We start from the raw sequence: 21,234 nt of genomic DNA, 5'->3' as shown, positions 1-21,234 counted from the left end.
AACTAATAATTTACAATGCATTCACGCTTATAATAAATTGTGAAAGACCAAGGAGCATTTGTCTGAGTTTTACAAAAAAAATACTGGTTATCCCAGCTCCTTACTGCTAAATTTAAAGGCTACACTCATCTGAACAACTTTTTGTTGTTTAGATGCTGGAAATGCAGCATTGTTCCTACAGGTATTCACTGCAAAGATACCTATGGATTGAACGTGGTACCACACTCTTTCTGCCACAATGACGCTACTGTTAATGCGTGTACCAGTGTTCATTCATTATATACGCTGATTATTATGATTTATCATCGTTTATTTATTACACTATCTACAAAATGGCTAGTCTGTAAGTGTCTGGATATGAATTAAGTACATCAAAAAATAGGCATGACATCACAAATAAGATTTACGACACCATCACATTAATTAGTAACCAAACATAATAGATCACCATAACTTTCCATTATAAAAGTGTTTGTAATACCTATGGTGGGTTTCTTAATGGTATACTTTAAGGAACACCTTGAACTTGCACATACAATATCCACCGAACAATGTGGGCATGGGTGTCATTTATGACTGGGGTGTGCCAAGCCCTCCACACATATCACATGTCACTTGCAACTGAGCTAATTGCTGTGCCCACTGCCCAGCCATCCACCAGCATCACAGACTGCAAGCTGTGGTCTTCAGCCACAGTGAGCGATATCTGGCAAAGGCTCTTCCTTACATGCAGTTCTCTTGCTCAAGGGCCACTCTGTATTGACTTCTCCATGCCATATGCGCTCCGAGCAAACCTTGTAATCAGTTACCACCAAAAGCAGGCTGGACATGGCCATCGGCTCTATCCTGTGGTAACTGAGTGGAGGGTGTAGCCTTGGCCATGTTTTTCTTTACCCAGTCAGTCCCGCTGATTGATAAAATCCACATATTTCTGCCTTTGGCCATACCCTGCAAGCTATGGGTGCAATGCAAGATTTTCACAGAATTGACCTCTCCGCTGACCTCCCTCCTCATTTTCAGTCTCTTACTGGTCATCTGTTAGCATTTTTGACAACCTAGGTGTAAAATATGTGTCTCTTTGAAATTGGAGAGCTTTAAACTGAGAACCAATGACTGTGCTTACCCTCCAGCAAATATGTATCCTGGATAAGAAATACACATTCAATTTAGGAATGTACATCCAGTGGAGCAAAAGCACATTCACCCCAATGAATCCACTATCAGGGTCGTGAGTGCACAGTCCTTCCTACCTGTGGGGCTGTGCCGTCTGGGCCCTAATGAGGATAAAAGCTAAGCGGTATCACCAAGGACTGTAATCAGAAATGCAGATGCCATGTCGACATTTTGAATCGAGATGATCAGTGAATCCTGGTCAAGCTGAAAGCATTTATATACTGTTAGTGAGATAGAGATGGAAAAGGGCCAATAGTTTATACGAGGCAATCTCTGTAAGGTAATATATTGACTAAAAGCAAGACTATGCTGGCGACATACGGAATGGGGTGGTGAGTGCCAAAGGTGTCACTGCATTTACATACAAAAATGTAAACAAAATTATGTTTTCAGAGGTTATTCTAAAAATGTGGCAAAGTTCTGGACATCCTTATCTAGGCGTTGATCAATGTCTTGAAAAGAGAACAAAATCACATTTCTTATGATCACAGGAATAACATATTCTCCACAAAATATATAGAAATGCACGATGTGTAAAGTCCAAGCGACCACCTGCGTTTATTTTCAGAAGCTAGCTAGACACATTGCGCGAGAAGCCAGCTGACAAAGGCTCTGAATGTTCTGTCCAGATGAACAGATTTGGTCATTCATAAAAATGACAAGCGGGAACAAAAGGGCTGGGTTTAGAAGTCTGGGCCGTCGAGAATTAGCATTGTAGAAATGATTCTTTCATGTCAACTGGACAAGTTGCGGAAAGCGCTGTGCGGGCAAGGCTGCTGCATAATTCATTGATTGTGAGATCCACGTAGAGGAGACTTAGAGGCTTAAACATGTATGCCCTAGGGGTGGGGGGGAGGGGGTAAGAGTATGATAGAGACATTAAAATACCACAAATGCAGGAATATGGTCAAAGAGGCAACCCTATTTCAGTAGAATAGATATGCTTGAGATTGGTGAATGCATGGAATGCCGTCCCAACTGTGACCACGGGGGCTAAAATATAACAATAAATGTAAGGTAGCACAGTACAGGACCAAGTTATTTCTCAGCCTTGAACTCCTGAAAGAATAATTGGAGAGCACTTGAAGTGAGGAATTGCTATGCATAGACATTGCTAGCTGGCAGGTCACAAAGTGACATATACCTTTTTACAGTGATACCTTGTTGAAATCAACAGGAGGGCCATAAGTGAGACAAGCTTGCTGATCTGAACGGGTCAATTTGTATCAATAAAAAGTCAGGCTGCCAACAAGGTTCCGGTCATCGGTCCAAGAAATGCAACATGAATATGCATTGAGCATCCTAGTGTGTGAACATTACAAGTAGACAGGCCCAGCAACAAAGACTGATTTCACTTTTGCATCTGATGCCATACTGTACTATTAGTAGCACTCAGAAATGGAAAAGTCACTCTGGAGTCCACGAGACATTGTATGGTCTGGGAGAGTGTCAGTCTCATTTGAGAATGTATGCCAGTCTTCTTTTAGCAGGATCCATGTAAACGATATACGATTTCATTGGTAAACTCAATTGTACAGATGTATTGACCGCCTAAGCATTAAAGGCTGAGCATATCGTCCCAGGATTCCACTCAGTGACTTTCAGGTGGCCTAGAGATCTCAGCAGTCAGCATGTAACTTGCTGAGCCACCTTATTCACCTGCCTATGCATTATATATTGTGTTAATATTGCATGTAGCACACTGCCAATGTTCAGTGGACAGGAGAGTGCCCTCGCCACAGGAGTAGTTTTCCAACTGATCAGTTCTTTAAAATCCGTTCTGATCCTATTTGATCTGGAATGAACCTTAAATCTGTTCCTGCCCACTCTACTCCTGTGGCCTCTGTCTGTTTTGGAGACTCTCGTGACTGCTTTTCATGAAGGACACCTAAGTGTCACACCATTTGCACAGGGCCGACTTCCATGCAACCTCAATCCCTCTTCTTCCCACATGTCAAATTGATTGTCCCTTTATCTTCTCCCACTTTCTTTCTGGTCCATTTCCCTTCTTCCTTTTGGTATGCCAGCTAAATCCCCTCTCACCACCAGACGTTAGCGAGACTACAAATTCACAAGGAGAGACGAACCAGAGCCGACCCTCAGTTCGGCTCTGACTCTAAGAGCATGTGGATGATCAGAGCCCTGCAAAAAATTGTCATGTCAATCATGCAATAAACATAATGTGGAAAATGATAAGGCCTCTTCTCCTTAGTACATGAGATTATATTTCTGCAGTGAGAACATTTATTGAAAGAAAGAGTTTTAAACCTCAACTGAGAAACATTCCTGCCCCCAACCCTGATGGCAATGCTATTAGTGAACTAAGAGGCAAGGCAGCTGTTATGTGTATCCTATATACGGGCAAGATTCTTATTATAATTATTATAGACGAAGTAATGCTAGAGGCTATTAAAAAAACACAAGAGGTTTTGGTATACTCTGAATTCCCTATTTGAACGGTGTTTTATAGGTGATAGTGAATAAAAAGGAGGCTCACTAAAATAAAGTATTAGCCTAGGAACACACAATTTGGTCAGGCGAGAAAGCCAGGATTGATCACAGGTTTCCCAATTACACACTGTGCAATGAAGCCACTGGGTGTGTATCTTTTTCTGACATCAACGGTTAAGGAGTTGTTTTAAGCCTTTCGATGCTGATGACGAGCTCAGCTCGTCATCACCCACGGGTGGCGTGTGCTGATGATGAGCTGAGCTCGTCATGTATCGCGGAAAAGGGAAAACAGCCGCACAGCGCAAAAATCGCTGCCGCATCGATGCGGTTAATTGTTGATGTATGAGTTTAGAGTGGGACCAACAGGAGGAATGTTTTTTTGGCAGTTTTACATAGTGTGCACCTGGCCCAAGGACATAAGAGTAATTTACACACAGACTAGGGGCACGCTTTATTTTTCGTATTAGACATTTTTTCTGGGATTGAGAGTATGCTAAGCCAAGGCCAATATTCAAGCCTGGTTCTGCATTTACATGGTCAGATCAGTAGCTGTAGCCTCTAACCTGTATCACCTCCCGAGAAAGCACGGCTCATTTTAGGCTCTAGGTTTCAAGAGGACTCTCAAGCTGAGCCAGAGTTAGGCATCTGGCTCAAGACTGGCCCCTGCCTTACTATGGCTCACTTTTTTTGATTTTTTGAGAATCGCGATTTGAGAATTGCAAAATGGTATGTATCTAAAAAATCGCAATTTTTTAGCGATTTCTTAATATTCCTTATTTGCGAATAGCAGATTGCGAATTCGCAATTAAGGAATATTTTCCCATTCATTTCTATGGGCCAGGAGACCCATAGGAATGAATGGGAAGTTATTCTCAATTTGCGATTCGCAATTTGAGAATCGCAAATTGAGAATAATTTCAAGGGTGCAAGGGTGTCATAAGGACACCCTGATGCACCCCTGAAATTTACATGTGTGGGCATATGGCGCACATACATGCCCTAAGGGCATGTATGTGCACCATATGGCACCTTCACAAATGCCAAAAAGTGCATTTGTGTAAGAATTCGCAAATTACCACTAACTTTAAGTTGGTGGTAATTTGCGATTTCTTAAGGAAAAATCACAAAATTGAAATGCTTGATGCATAGCATTTAAGGAATCACAATTTGCGATTCCTTAATTGCTTACGCAAAATTAAGGAATCGCAAATTTTGCGATTCTTTAATTTTGCTATATATTTTTCTTCATACATTCCATTTAGCAAATTTTTTGTCGCAAACGCTGCTTTTTTGCGAATCACAGCGTTTACGACTAAAAATTGCTTTGATACATCTGCCCCTCAGTCTTATTGCGAGAAAACTTTGTCACCTGAAAGGGTGCGCATAATAACTGGTCAAATGAAATCTTGTCTGAACATGAGCATCCCCCAAGAAAGCTTGAGCGATATGATGCCCACTATAACAAGCTTGATGTCTTTTGATGTACGGTAATAGATTAATGTTCTCATTTTTTTAGAAAAAATAATTGAGCTAAGTCCATTTTTTGTTGCCTTTGAATTGGATAGCTCAAGGGTTAATAAATTAGAATGCCTGCCTTTAAGCTATTATTGTTATTTAGATTCATATCATGAGGCTGTGGACCAAGAGTAGTACTCATTCACATTCCATGCAGAAGACTGAGTTGATTAGGGCCATGAATTCTAAGTTGAAAATTGAGGCAGGTGGAAAGTATTAAGTTCAGGATGATGGAGGGGATTTTGGCTTCTTTTACTCATCAGTCAATGTTCAGAAGCGTTAAATAGCTGTCTATGGTGGTCCGATGCAAATGAGGTTGGATTTTTCCTTTCTAATTTATGGGTTTTCAGTGGGGGTCCAGGTGAACAAATTGGGAGCTCATCAGGAATTATGGGTCACCTGTAATTATACCCTAAGTAACTATACATGAACATCTTCATTAAAATGTATACAACCTAATAGTATCAATTTAGGAAAACTAAATATAGGCAAAGTAAAAAATGTCTTTATAAGATTTTCTGATTGAATTGTTCTTTTTGTTAGGCCCCTACAAAGCATTCTCCCAAGTTTATGAATATATAACTTTGTTCCCTAAATAATGTGAGAATCAGAAAATGTACTTGCAAAAATGTATTTATTGCTCTTTGATGGCACAGTTCATAAAAACCTGGCTAACGCAGTATGTCAAAATTTACACAGGCAGCAGTGAGCCATTCCACTTGGGTAACAACTACTACTAATAATAATATTAATTATTATTATAATAATAAATGGAACCTGAAAACCTATTTTTTTAGATCGTGTAGCCTGTTACCTACTACAAAGCACATTATTGAAAGTTCCTATAGACAATTACATTTTGTAGTGTGCGCTTTGCAAAATAATATGTAAAACAAAAATAGGAAACGAAATAACCAAGAGGACGAAAATATTTGCATAAAGATGTGCATGGAATATGCTATTAAACTCTAAACTACAAATAACGTTTGAAATACCCGGCTTTAGTCAAAGGCCATAACAGCGAAGAAGAACTAAGCCCTCCTATCCTATGGATAATCAGCATGCCACTTCGGAGTTTAAGAACTAGTAAAAGGATTAGGCAATACCTCCTATCAGACCAGGGAATTAATCAGAAATGTTCTCTAATTTTCATAGAGAAGGTGTATCCTCGTGTAAATCTTGAATTTGTGTGTTATAAAAATGTGCAAAATGTCACCATTTCGCAAGGCACCACATTGTATGTGATTTTAACCGGAGGGAGATTTGTTCAAGCAAAGAAAAGTGTGTTGTTGAGCCATTTTGTTCTCGAACCAGTCACCTGTCAGTATTTCCTGTAACTTTTCTGTCCAAGGCATCCCCTCGCCTGGAATAGTTAAGTGAGGGAGAGTTCAAAGCGTTGTGTCCATCTTGTGTAACTTCCCCAAAAGTTCGCAAAGGAAAAAATACGCAAATTATGCAGAGGCCTAGCAGGTACTTTCTCCTACATATCTCTACATTTTGTGAGATTGGAAAAAGGTTCATATCAAAAAAGCTAACGAATTTTCCATAGCATCATGCTGGTGATTAAACACGGCCCTCTTAAAAAAACATAAACCTATCGTGCTCAGCTCTAGGACAGGAATGTGGATGGAAAATACAAACTTTCTAGAAAAGATGCGTATACTTTATTGTTATCAAGCGCAGCTAAGGCTCTGGGGATAGGCGCACGAAAGTTAAGGCGCCACTAATACAAACTCGTTTAACCGCTTGTCCTTCGCCAGCTCCAGGGGCCTGCCGTCCAGCAGGCCACTGCTGCGGGTTTATTAAAAAGTGAAACCAACAGTTTATCCGAGCACAGTGGGGTGAAAAGGCAGCTCCGAGGGGGGTTGCCTTTGTCAAGCAATGACGAGACAATGTCTCCATATGGAGAACAGAAGGGAGGCTGAATTCCGTGTTTTCGGAAGCCGGGCCCCTCTGTTCTCAATGATCACTACAGTCGCCGCTTCAGGGCAAGAGGCGCTTTTAACATAACAACTGCGCGGGGAAAGCGGGGGGGGCTTGTTCTCATTACGGCTTCCAGATTCCGGGCATCATCTGCAGCGTCGCCCGGATACTGAACCCAGGCGAAGGGATGCTCGGGATCCCGGTACCCAGCGCTCTCGGCTAATAGCTTACCCAGCGGAGCCATTGTCTGGCCGCCATTTCAATCTCAAAAGCGTGCCCCTGGGTCTCTTTCTGGTAAAGACCAATAAAGTGAAAGAAAGGAAATAACCCCCCCTTAGGGGATGCGAGCTTCGTGCGATGTCCAATATGGCGTGCGTAGGATCGGATTTTCGTTTAATTTTCATGAAAACCATATTAGTGAGCTTAACAATCCCCCCGGCGCATAATGCTAATTGCTGCAGGGTGATTACAAATAAAACACTTCTCTTGCGCTGGCGGGAGCATGAAATGGAGGCCATGTTTGGTTTATTAAGGCATTTGTTGATTAAGAACACTTCAGCAAGGGCCACTCAAAATTAAATATTGTAATTGTAGGACACATTTAAGTAATTTCCGCTTTCCTGAGAACTCGAACTACTGGGATTTCGGACGGTACGGCGCTGGTTCTCTCTCATGTCTGTCAAAAAGCAACTTTCGACAGGCAGATCCAATCAGCGTTCAGTTGACTTCACTGGCAATGTAGGCGCACATTTTCCAATCTCGAACGCAAGTGCCCTTGAACAATGACGTACTTTTTCTTTCCTTTTTCTTTTCTCCCCACAGAGGACGCCCCAAAAATAGTTTAGCGGTGTTCTGTTCTTCCTTTAACTCTGGAAAGGTATTTACTTCTCTCTGTGCAGGAGTATGTCTCCAGCCATTGCCAAGGCTGGAAAAAGTCAGATAGAAGTTTGTGAATGGCCACAAACTGATAGGACCAGTAGACGTCACCTGCACCCCCTCAAACCCAAAGGACTCGATGACAAGTCAACAATCTGGTTTTGGGCACTACTCGGGTAATGTTTGTTTTTTACTGTAGAAACAAAACACAACAACAATTGATCAGAATCATACATTTTCAGTGAAATATACATCAAACCCCAGCAAGTGTTGTTAACCACAGAACACAAATTCCAGGATATAAAACAGGTAAGTAAATGAGTACATACAATTAGAAGCATGATATCACCCAATATGTACAATTGCGGCCTCCATTGACAACACTCCATCACTAAGGTCGAGCCAATCCTTCATCCCAGAAAGGACCATAGAGGTGAAACCAACTGTGCCGCTGAGGTGCAGTCCCTTCTCACTGGGCCCTTGTCTGCATCCCTGGTCCTGCCCTTCCAGCACCAGGCCGTCTCAGGAGCTGCAAGAAGGGTGACCCAGAGCTAAGAGCCCCAGTCCTACACCGAGGAACCGTGCGCCCACGCCCCAACCTAGTGTGAACATCCTTTATCGGAATCTGGCTTTTTGTCTTCCTCCTCAGTGCAGATCAAGGCTGAATATATACTGAAACAACCCCTCTGCTCAGTGGCCTGGAATATTACATTGTGATGGGGTAATATTAAAGTAGAGGAAAATGATTTATAGCTTTTATAAATTCCTAGAAATTGATAATCCAGTAATTTTCAATTGTAAACCCACATTATGAATGCAAAAGGCTTTGTGAATATGAGGGTGAGCACAACAGTGCGTAGCTGAAGATTGAGGGGGGAATTTGGGATTCTCTACCTTGAAGTTTAAGATGGCTCTTCAGCCTTAAAAACTCCGAAACATAGCTCTTGCAAGACAGGAATACATGTATGATGGGAAAGATGGATTTTGTAAGCATTCTTCATCAAGCAACATAAATGGTGTTATTTGCCCTTTCTCTTAGGTTCTCACCTCCAAAAGATCAAGATCTCCTGTGGTCCTGGTCATCTAGTGAGGTGTGGGGGGAAAGGGGAGCTATGGCTTTTTAAAAAGTCAGTAGGTCATCAAAACAAAGTGTAGAACTCAATGAGGTTTACTTAAATTCCTCCTTCTCTTCTCACTTCCACACAAGCCATGGATGATGCCAGCTAAGAATGTAAAACATAAACAATTGGCACTGAACGCTAATAGCTTTAAAACCATTGTTCCTGCAGAGCTGTACTCACTCAGTAACGTTGTTTAATATAGAATCAGGACAGAATAATACTAAGCAAAGAACTCACACAAAGAAGTATATATCAGATGGCAGTCACACTGTGTCAATGTTCGCCAATGCGAATTTCACTTCCATAGAGAGATATTTGATGACGGTATTTCCTGTGACCACTGGCCTGCTCTGGACGGGTTGAGCTATTCTTGTAGGGTCTGGGCAAGTTTGGATCTAGAAAACCCAACACAGACCCGCTGGGCCTCTCAGTTCCCAAATCTTCAAGACCTCCTCATTCGTTCTGGGACTCCGGCCTGTTTTCTGTTCAATAACACATATTATGACTAATCCCTCCAGGGGTTGATGTAGGATAAGAGAACACTTGAAAATTTGGGGAACCAACAGGACATAAAATCTGTCATCTGTAGTAAAACAATACTGTGCCCTCACACGTACAAGGTGGCGGGCTTCCTCATCTGCCTTCTCTTCATTAAGGACCTAATTCCAGATAGACCATATTCAGGCTCTTGAGCCACATCTGTATTGGAGGTGAAGAGCCTCTTGTGTTACCGGAACTATGTAAAGACAACCTAATAGGATCTGTGCTAACACTTGTGTAATGTTGATAAAGTCTTAGGGCCCTATTTACAAAGGGCCTTCCCACTCGCGGTGGAGGACCCACAGTTGTGGAGGGGGGATTGTACTCATGGCATGAACTCCGCAATGAGAAACTGCAATGCAGAAGTCCTGCCTTAACTGCCTGCCCCTGCCATGGTTGTGGGCCTTTGCCACGAGTGCCGAGCCCCTTGCGAACCGGGCTATTAGTTTATTTATACCCACACTGCACATGTTTTAAACTAATCTATGGGTCTTTTCATGTCCCTTTCTTTTCCACCCACAAGTTTCTACCATCATGGCCTGATTACAGGTCCTCAGCTTTTTCAGGGTGACAAGCTTGACTACAAAGAAAGAGTCTTTGTCAACGTAGGTACAGGAGTGGGTGTCAATAACAATTAGAAAACAAGTCATAGGAAGACAAGATAACACCATAAATTAATGGTACATTGTCCTGAAAAATGATCATATTCTTGTAACATAGAAAAGCAAATATATATAAGGTATGTAGAAAACACATAGTCAAAAACGATGAAAATAGAAGGGTTATACAATATTTATTCATGAACCGGCTATTTATTTTGAAGCATAAATGTACAAACTCGTGAGAACAATATAAAAGAAAAAAAATGTAAGTGGTGGAGTACCAATTTATATTACTGTTCATCCTGTCTCCCCACCTTGCACACCCCACTATGGTACCACTCACATGTGGTGTAAAAATGGACTTCATATCTTATATTCTCACTGATCTTTTTTTCAATTGCTAATTTTGTTAATGTAAAGTGGGTGAGACAGTGGTTGAATAAATGCTTGCAAATGTTTAAAAAACACATTAAAGTCGAAAGGGAAGAGTATCAAATGTTAGCAAAAGAAAAAAAAACATAATGAAAATTTCTGGGAAGGTTCCACACAGACCTGCCAATAAAACCTCACTCATATTTGTCAAACATCTGGAATGCATAAATACATTCAATTATGTGTACTTAGGTGCAGGGGCACAGTGCTGGTGTCTGAGTTGATCGGTTCTGTTTCATAATTTAATCCTTATTTGTGTGGCTAAATGGAAAACACATCATTTCTATTTCAAGTGAAGATGTCATGTTATCCCTGCTGCTCTACCCCCATTTGGTGACTTTTCAGTGCCAGTCCAGAAAAAGTATCCTATGTTAGTTTAGTCATGTTGAAGTGCTGTGCTAATATTTTTAGTTAACCACATCTAATGTTACTTTTATGTTTAATGATGCATGACTTTTGTTTTCCTAATGGTACTTCCTAGATATTTTAGTTCACATGGATAACTTAGTACATAAATAAACTTTTTAACTGTTGCAATTAGTGATTAGCCTTTGTTCCCAAATTGTATAAAGAGTTAAATCAATGCCTGTAACTGTGGCAGGGTTCCTGCATGCTGTGCAGAGGCTACATAAAAGCTGCAGCTAGTGAACCCCATATAGTGTTTTTGTTGTTCTATGTAGATATCCTGAAAAATGTCTTATAATTTTATGCGCCCCCCCCCCCCCCCCCGGTATACAAATACGTTTGTCCAAATTAGCCTGGCCAGCCCTTAGTATCTTACAATGTTTTATAAAAAAATATTTTTAATGTGGTTTGAAAGAGGGACAAATGTTGTGACACAAGTCATCATGTTATTTTAAGGTTTCTCCTACCAGGGAGCATACAATAGCTGTTTGCAAAAAACCCTCCCATGAGATTACACTGGGCTAAGAGCCCAGCCTTTGCTTACCATAGTTTGGTGTTATTGTCACTTATTTACTTGCTTTTTTGTTCATTTGCCTGTGTGCGCTTTTGTTCCTCTTTTTGTCCTTTTCAATTGTCTGGAGCATAGCCTCACCATTGTCCTTTCAATACTTACTACTTATTTATTATTGTTTAAGCAGTCATGAGAGTGCAGGTGTTTTTCAGCTCTCTTCCTCATATTTTTGTCTTTCCCCTGCACTGTGCTCCTGGTTGTTCTTAGTCGCCAGTGCACTTCTCCTCGCACTGTCTGTGTTGTGGTAGCCCTTGGGTGCTTCTTCTCTATCTGTGTTAATATTTTTGCCTGTGTGCTTCTTCCTTCCCTGTGCTCCATGTTGATTTCCCTCTGCCCTCCACGTTGGATTGGCCCTTCACTCTGTGTTGCTTCCCCCCACACCTCAGTTTTGCCACCCCCACCAACGCAATCCATATTGCATTCTCCTCTGTTTTGCTTACACCCAACTATGCCCGCCGTGTTGCTTTGACACTACGTTTTTTCATGTACTGATCTAATTCAAATCAGTAAAAAATTGAGAAAAAGCACTAGTGTAATTTTATAGGCATGCACATGCATAGTGCACACACCTACAAAATGACGTGGCCGGCTGAGTCATAGGCTTGTTTGTTCTTACTATTGAGCCCTGCTGCAAGGCCTTGGATATGATGTACCACATCGCTGAAAAGCATTGGCAAGCCAGAGTTTCCAAAGGCGAGGCCTACTGACTTTGTGCTTAATTCTAAGGAACTGCCCAAAATGTTTATTCTCTTGAAGTGACTTTGGGTGGTTCAGTTCAAACATGAGTAAACAATTTCTGTCGCTTGATTTACTGTAAAATTCACTCTGATATTCCCCATCCTTAGTTGTGATTAAGAGATCCAGAAGAGGAATACTGCCTTTCAGCCTGTGAATGTTGGATGTGGATCTTTTAAGTTAATCAATTCAATGAAAGCCTAGACTGATGGCTCAGTGGCTTGCCAGGGGATGAGCATATCATTGATGCATCATTTATACAAACAAAAGTTGGTCCTGTAAGAATAATTTGCGAATAAACAGTAGTGGTCTCAAACTGATGTGCGCACGAATTCGCCAGACTTGGAATGAAGGAACTTCCTGTCAGAGTCCCTTTAATTTGCAGATTACATTCCTTATCAAATTTGGATTTTGTTTTTGTAAAAAGCAGTTAATGACAAAGTCGATCAGAGTAAAATGCGGTCAATCAGATAAAAGGTATAGATCCAATACCATCAAAACTGTCTATATATACGGTCCTTGTCCTTCAGTATTTCTTCTTTTTTATTTTATATACCATCTTTGATCCGACTGAAAACATGTTTTGTATCTTTCAGTTATGAATTCATCATCTCACCCATAAGAATGAAGAAAATATAACATTTAGAGAGTGGTTCCAGAAAGTAAAGTTTTCCCCAGACTAGTGGAACCTCGTTGGAGGTATTTTGTTTTTTTTAATCAATTTAGAGAGGTAGAAAGGTAGAAAGGGTTTAATTGATCAATAGCTCTTAAACACTCTTGTTTACTAATCCATTCAGCTTCTTTACATTCATCAGTCAAAGTACAAATCTTTATCCTTTTGTTCTCGATGGAGTCAGCTGTAGTTTCCTGTAGGTTTTTGTGTTGGATAAAAGTAGCAGGCATTTTTTACGTTTCCTTTTCAAGGACAACCACTGCACCCCTATCAGACGCCGGTCTCTGAGTGACTGGAATGAAGTCCTCTCATCCTTTGGAATGTGATTGTAAAAAATTCATCCTTGGGTCAAATCCTGTTGTGCAATGTCATTGTGTACCGCTCTGTCAAAGATCAGGACCCCCGGCAATATATTTAATCTGCGGGTTAAATGTATATTTGATATCTAAGGCCATACCTTGGGTCTCTTGTTGATTATTTGTGTAAGAAAAAAAAAATCCGTATGAGTTTCCAGAAAAACTGGTGTATTTCTGCACATAATTAGAAAGTATTATAGGCCTCCTTTTATTGTTCTATTAAGTCCAACATTGCATCTGATAACCTCTATTTTCTTAAGACTTGCCTTCTCTTTGTCCTCTTCAGAGACTTCAGAGGTAGTGGGTTCAAATGAGCTTTTAACTGTGCTTGGTGGCACCCCTCTTGTTTCTGGAGCCTGGGGTTGATTGGCCACCTCACAAATGAAAAACTTTCCTCTCTTATGTCCTCGAAGTAGTGCGCTGGCTTTGTTCCCCGTTACCAGTGATAGTGCAGTTTTGTGCCATCGAAGTCTGTAACCTGACAATACTTTGCAAAGTTTTTAAAATATGATTTAGTAGAATGTTTTCCTTTGGATGAGTTACTACACATGCTTATTTTGATTGTACGTTTAGTGGGCCAATATCAGTCCAACAAAGAGAGCTAAATGTTTCAGTCCACTTACCAGTGATCTACCGTTGTGAATTTCCCACTCTGTTCCCTTGGTTTATGTTTCTACTCTACATTGAGGGTAAATCCCAGGACATCTTACCACCTACAGGCCAAGCCTCATTTCATTTTAATTTGTACTTATCTTTCGTAGCTTATGTCTCCTCTCTTTCATTTGGTTTTACCTGGTTGCTTCACTTCTTCTGGGTGCCTATGTCTCTGTACCCCTTTGGCTTGCTGTTGGCTGCCATTCTTTGGTTTCTTGGTTAAGGGCTACTCCATTTTTCTACCATGCATGCTCATGGTGTTTTCGATTTCCAAGTTTTCGTCTGGTTTCTAAAACACATCAGCCTGCATGGCCCATTACTCTCCTGTCTGTTGCTGTGAATGAGAAAGTATCTTTGCTGCATGGCTGGCATGGAAGATGGCTGCACGTCAACAGTCTGCTGTGAATTAACATCGTGAAGTTTAGGTTGAATTTTGTATAGTTGTTTCTTGATGTTTTAGCTGCTGCTTTGGTGCACATCTATCACACCAAGGGCTCTGCATCAGGAGCCATTATACCACAGGGCTACATTTGGAGTCACTACATCACAGATACATTTTCATAGAATTCCATTAGAAGTCACTACTGTGAATGGAACAATACATCAGACGTAATCATTGGTAAGTAATATTATGAAAGGAAAATTGTGTTCTTAATCTTGAACCTTAAAGTTGTCACTCGGCAGGGACGTCATCAATGTCGTCATTTAGCATGTCATGAGTGATGTAATAGGAGAGGTCATAAGCACTTCATAATGGAGGCACAAGTTATGGACCGATTAGTGGTAAATTTCAGAATTATTTAGATTTTGCTTTGAAACTATAAGTAAACTTTCACCATGTTTTTTTCAGTGAATATATATAAATATATATTCTGCGCAAATTACTTTGACAGTGAAAAGTTCACAAGAGATAAGGAAAAAACTAAGATTTATTCCATAAGGTAATAATACAGTAACATAGCCCCAGGTAATGTCTTTTGGTCTCAGGTGGACGTTTGTCATAAAAATAGTGCAAAATGACATACGCAATACAAATAGAAAAGGTTCCTGGTATTAGACAACAACATAGTAAATGTACTCTAATATCGTGCATTTCATCCAGGAGTTTAGACTTGTTACTTGCTTTGCGGCGAGAGACCGACCGCACCTGGCTCCTCTCCCGCCCCGCCTCTCTCCACTACTTAGCGCCTCGCGGCCCCCGCTCCGCGGGAGCCGTTCGAGGCTAAAGACTTGGCGAAACCTGTTTGGTGCCGCATTTCTTGGCTGCCTGACATCGTGGGGCTCACTGCACGACCTGACATCACTGTGGGAGAAGAGAGGACCAACGCCGATTGGGGGAAGAAGACTGGACTTTACAGCGGGACTGCGAGGGCCAGGTTGCTTTGCGGCGAGAGACCGGCCGCACCTGGCTCCTCTTCCCGCCCGCCTCTTCTTGCCTCCACCTCCCTATTTTAGCCACACCCACTCACGCACACGCGGGACGCGCGCTGGTGTGCGCTGGGCTAAGCTCGGGCCAAGGGCGTGCCCGTTTGTTCCCGTTCTTGACCGGTCTTGACCGGACCGGGCCCCCCCCTCTTGCATTTGTCCAAACTAACCCTGGGCGTAGTTCGCGGATTCGGACTCCGCGGAGCTACGCGAAGACGCAGTTGCACTCCGCAAACTACGCGTAGCTCCGCAGCCATGCGTAGTTGCTTGCTAGGCCCGTTCGCGCGCCGTTTTTCGTCTTCGGGAGCACGGTGCGCGTGTTCGGGGCGTTGCCTGCATGCTCGGGATGGCTAGCGCGCTAAGTTACCCAAGAGGTTTGTCCCGCCCGCTTGCGTTCCCTTATTTCCTGTTCCGGGTCACAAGTAACGTGGTCGCGTTGTGCAAGACATGTTCGGGAACTCATCTTCTCGTTTGCACTACAAAAGTGCGTGATCGCGCTAAATATCGCGCAAACCTACCCACGCGGTCGCGATGGGCGCAGCCATCTTGGATCACACACTCTGGCTATGGTTTTGGGCCTACTTTTGCATCTTGCTGAAATCTCTTCAATCCTGGTCTTTTTACCCACTTTTTCAAACTTTCTTTAGTTATTACCTATCTCTCTCTGTGCCTAGGTTTATATTTTTCATTTTATTTCTACTTTTGCAACTTTTCTATTGTTTTATTTTACTTCCTTCTTTTACCTTGCTTCTTCTTTCCCCTACCTTTTTGTCTTGAACTTTTCTTCTCCCCTCCACCCAGAACCATGGTCAAGGGCGCCAGCAGCAGCGGTGGCTCAAAGGGCAAGGCGCCTGTGCCCCAAAAAACCCGGCTGCCTTGCGGCAGAATGCGCCCCCTAGGGGTGAGGCCCCGCCAACTTTTTGGGGAGGAGGAGGTGGCTGCCCTGGTGTTTTTTATCCAGCGCCACCTCCCCTTGATGTTGGCAGCAGGCGGCAGGCCCGGCTCCGGCTACCACCATATTGAAGAGCGTCTCCGGCGGTGGGTGAAGGTGCGCCGGGCAGTCTTCCGCTGCTCCGGTATCCGGCGTACCCACCATCAGCTGACCCACCGGTGGGCAGACATTTTGGACCGGGAGCAGGACCTGTTGGACCTGCTTGGCGTCGAGGTCGTGGGTCTTGGTGAGTGGCTACCCTAAAAAAAAAAGTGTGTGCATAATATATATCTCTATAGTAGTATAAGTATTGTTATTGTATCTTTGTAAATCTTGGCTGAATAAGTAACGCGATGACTGGTGCTCCTAGTTACATTTCCGATGTATTCCGTTATTATATCTACTGTAATTGTATGACACTGGTCTGTGCTGCGCTTCTTCATCTTCACTGACTCTTGCATGTTCAATTTGGCGCTAGCTTTTGCTGTTTATTGATGTGAGATTTTCTTTATTGTAGAGAACTGAAGTTAGTTAATGCTATTAATAGAGTCTTGTCCTTCCTTTGTCCGTCAGTGAAATAGCCGTTGATGGATAATTGTACGTGTTTGCATATTGTATCATTTTTTTTCACGGCCTTCTCTTCTGCATGAATCCTCCTCTGGCAATGAATGCTAAAGTTACTTTGTTCTTCTTACCTCAGCCAGGGCCGGCTTTAGGCATGTGCAAGCTGTGCAACTGCACAGGGCCACCAAACGCCAGGGGCCACCACACCAATATATATCCTTAATTTAATAATCCTCAGAGGATGGATACATATTTGCGTGGCGGCCCCTGGCAGGGATTTGGTGCCTCCGGCTCTGTTCCACTTCCAAACACCCTGACTCCCCCCTCTTCACTGGCCTCCGTGCTCCGCCCCGACCTCCTCTTCCAGGCCCCCCTACCTACGCTCCCTGGCCAGGACCACCATGAGCCTAGAGCTGCCCCTGCCTCAGCCCTCCATAGAACTGATGTAGTTTGTTTAGTGAGTGGGTAGGGCAGCAGTAGCATTCAGTCAGTAGCAGAACAAAATATGATGCAATGAACGTACAATTTCGTGTTAGTATGCACAAAGTTAAGCATGTCTCCTCCTTGTGATCTATGCATTTTGCTGGCAAAAAATTAAAAAGAAATGCCTACTTACAGATAAATGATTACCCCATTCTTGAATCGGTGGTGTTGTTCAGGTGTTACTGCCTCTGTGTTACTTAGTAATCTGCAATCAGAATGTTTATGGAACATTTGATTTGTTTTATCCAAGTATATATACACTAGTCAGTGAATCATGCAAGGCAGTAGTCATTTGGTAGATCAATGTTTGTTTCTTTTAATGTTGTAGCAGTGGTTTTTGAAATGCTGTCTATGTTTCACAGCACTCAATGTTTTTCTCTTTCTTTATTATTTCTTACATGAACCACAGAACCCAGGGGCAAGCAGAAGGCTGGGACCGAGTCGGGTGAACGTGAACCACAGGCACAGAGCTCCTCTACTGAGGATCCTGCTGCTGTCCCCAGTAAGTCCAACAGTGCTTTCTTTTGGAACAATGATATTTCCCTAACTTTCTAACTGAGCTTTTTTTTCCAACCGATTAATGACATTTCACCTAACTAAATTTTGACAAATGCTTTTTTGATTTTGATTATGTTTTTAAAATTTTGGGTATCACTATCTGTCCCTGCCTTTCTGTTCCTTCAAAGAGCCTCTGCTATGACTCTAAGCATGGGCGGAAAATCCGTTTCGCTCGCGGATTTTGCGGATTTTCGGTAAATTCGCAATCCGCGAGATTCGCGAATCTCCCGCAAAATCCGCAAATCCGCGAGCAGCGGATTTTATGGCTTGCTCGCACTGTTCGCGTGAGTTCGCGGCTTCCCAGTACAACTTCGCGCCCCGCGAATAAGCGCTAAATTGCAGAAATACGATCTTAGCAAAACTGAAACTACTTACCAGGTTCAAAAGTTCAGGCTCATCATTAGTAGCCATTTCCTGTAGTGCTTCCTGAGGGGCCCCTCCAGAGTTCAGTTGCCAGTTGCAACTATTATGTGACCCTGCTCTGAACCTCAGAATAGTTACACATATGCCACAAAGGTCCTGAATTACAGCTAAGGGAGACAAGCAGGAGCCAGGCTGGAAGTTCAAATCCATTAATCAGCCCCTAATTCATTATTGTCAGTTGGGGCAGGGCAGGTGTTGTAACTAATTTTGCAACAATGAAAGCACTTAGCAAGTGCAAAAGATCACTAATCAGGAAGCACTAAGGAAGCAGGTGCCAGCTAAAAAAATGTTCTGTGACACATTAATCAGCCCCAAATTAATTCAGGTCACTTGAGGCAGGGAAGGTGTGCTTTGCTTTGCCACAATAATGTACACTGACTGGACAACCAGAGGGTGCTGTGATGAAACAGAGGGTGGCATGGGTGGGCCAGAGGGTGGCATGAGTAGTCAGAGAGTGGCAGTGGTGACAGAGAGTGGCAAACACACAAAAAAAAAAAATCTGCAAATTCGCGAGAATTCGCGGATTTTGCGGATTGCGAGTTCGCAAATCCGCAAAATTCGCGAACGCGAGATTCGCAAAATTCGCCCATGCTTATATGACTCTCTGTGCTACTACTAGACTGTCTGTAGGTAAGCTTGCCCTGTTGCCCACTCTTTAGTTAAGGTATTAATCTTTTCAAAAAATCTGTGATAGAATAGCGGAAGGCACAGGGTCCACTCCTGTCTTATGCTTTTTCCTCTGTAATGTCTCTTCTTTGCCAATTGACACCAACCAAGTATGCATCCAGATGTTGGTCTAGTATTTTGTAAGCGTTAGTATACCACTACTACTCTTGCGGGTATTCTTCTATGCAGTCACATACATAACTATGTATGCACCACAAAATTGGATGTTGGTGATAGGCAGGTTGGACCTTACTTACTTACAGTCTTACACCTCAGTCACAGAACTCTGAGGAACCCACAATTCACTGAACGACAACCTATATGGGCTCAGTCATTGGTCAATTATTCAATTACCCCTTTCCTGAACCCCAATACCAAGATGCCAAATGCTTTTATTACACAATCCATAACCTAAGTAACCCCCTTTTGCTCACTCTCTCGTGTAAGTCTACAAGACAACAGACACAGAAAATATACTTCCGAGTCAATGTGGTACTTCAAAACCTTTATTTTGTTAGAAGTAACTAAGTAAGTAACATCAATGTTTTTAAGTTGTTCCGTGAAATACGTCAAGGGCCACCAGAAAAAATCCAGAGTTAAAAAAGGCTGAATAAAGTAATCTACATTTGTACAGCTACCAGTGCACGATAGGGAAATGTGGGAAATGTCGGAGACACCTCACCATTGAACGTATACTGGTTACATATGCCTCTTTTTGGTAAGCTCTGGAAATCTTTGCTTCGTAGAAGGAAATCTTCTCATCTGCCGAAAAATAATGACAAAAGTGGTGCACGTTAGACAGTATGAAAAAAATAAATACATTAATGCAAGTTTTTAGCAGTCATGCTAAAAAAAAGGTGTAACCTGAGGCTGTAAGCAAACTCGATTCCACAATCCACATTCAAAAAGTAAATACGGGCCTTTTTATTTTCCAAACTCTTCAGGTGTATGCTTTGAACAATCATGTGGCCTCAAAGGCGTCTTCTCGTACTGCGCAACAAGCTGCGAGGTAGCATGTGCAAAACTGTAGACATTGATGTACAAACTGGTTAGGTTACATGGTTCAGTCTAACTTTCCAAGGACTAGAGTAGCAGTAGAGATGAGATGAGCTTGGGTACCATACCATAACAAATAAATGCTAATATGTTAGTGAGTTAGTTACTCTGCTGTACTAGGCAATGTGGACTACTACTGATTACATTGTACTTAACTGTTTTGCAGAACTCCATTCTTGGTGAACAAGTACAATGGGGGCTGTGCATCCATCTAAAAAGGTGTACTTATTTTTATTTGTGCAGAACCGGTACCATCCACCAGTGCCGACGGGGACAGCGGCGCTGCGACGGCGTCAGCAGAGGCGATCCCGGAGGGGAATGGAGGACCAGAGGCACCTACACCAGCACCGGCAGCAGTGGGGGAGGAGCCAACAACGGTGGGCGATGGTAAGTTACATTCAATAGTGATCCGCATTACTTGGTGGGTGGGGGAAACTTCCTCACTGCACTCTGATATTTATAATGAACTTGAAGTTCTACTGGACAATATATGACGCCACCTTTGACGCTACCAAGCTTAGCAATAGCATTACCACAGGCGAGAATTGATAAAATAACAGGCCTCTTCTATGTGACTACAACTCAGCTGTGAAAGGTTGGTGGCAGACTAAAAATGTCTTATCCACAACATTACATGACCGCGATGGATTAACACTAAGGAGATTGATTTTAAGTATGATGAAATGAGCAAGGAAAAAGCACCAATCATCTAATATAGAAGGATACTTTGGAATCAGCAATGTAGGTGGCTGATAGCAGTCGGATGCATGGGTTGTTGTGGAAGCATAGAAAGGGGAAAACACAGCTGCCTGCGTGGGTGGGAGACACAGCCAATATCGGTGGGTAGTGGATACTAGTGTCAGCAGCAGTGTTTTGGTTAAACCCAAAGGCAAGGGAAGGAGGGGACGACTGGATGCATTCCGGGTCGTTGCTGGCGAAACACAAACCACCTAAGGTTTGTTGCGCGATATAAAGAATGATAGTCTCTACTAGACATTTACTAGTACTAGCTGGCCCCTGTTAATTAATGTTAGTTTGAGACTGTCACTGTTCCCGGAAGCACAGAGTATATGATATAAAAAAATGAGATATGAAAAAGAC

The 21,234-nt window shown here is 42.5% G+C and overlaps 1 protein-coding gene across 1 annotated transcript in view; it reads left to right on the top strand.

Moving 5' to 3' along the window:
• The window catches only part of LOC147711539 (uncharacterized), a 91,545-nt gene that overhangs the window by 69,654 nt on the left and 657 nt on the right, over positions 1-21,234 (top strand). The window contains exons 3-4 of the mRNA XM_086919500.1: positions 17,840-17,932; positions 20,377-20,520. Coding sequence (XP_086775626.1) covers positions 17,840-17,932; positions 20,377-20,520 — 237 coding nt within the window. The remainder of the gene's footprint in view (positions 1-17,839; positions 17,933-20,376; positions 20,521-21,234) is intronic.

The sequence above is a fragment of the Lissotriton vulgaris genome, chromosome 5, assembly GCF_964263255.1.
Source record: "Lissotriton vulgaris chromosome 5, aLisVul1.2, whole genome shotgun sequence".
NCBI lineage: Eukaryota > Metazoa > Chordata > Amphibia > Caudata > Salamandridae > Lissotriton > Lissotriton vulgaris.
The sequence above is the reverse complement of the archived record's forward strand: the minus strand, read 5'-3'. Positions and strand labels throughout refer to the sequence as shown.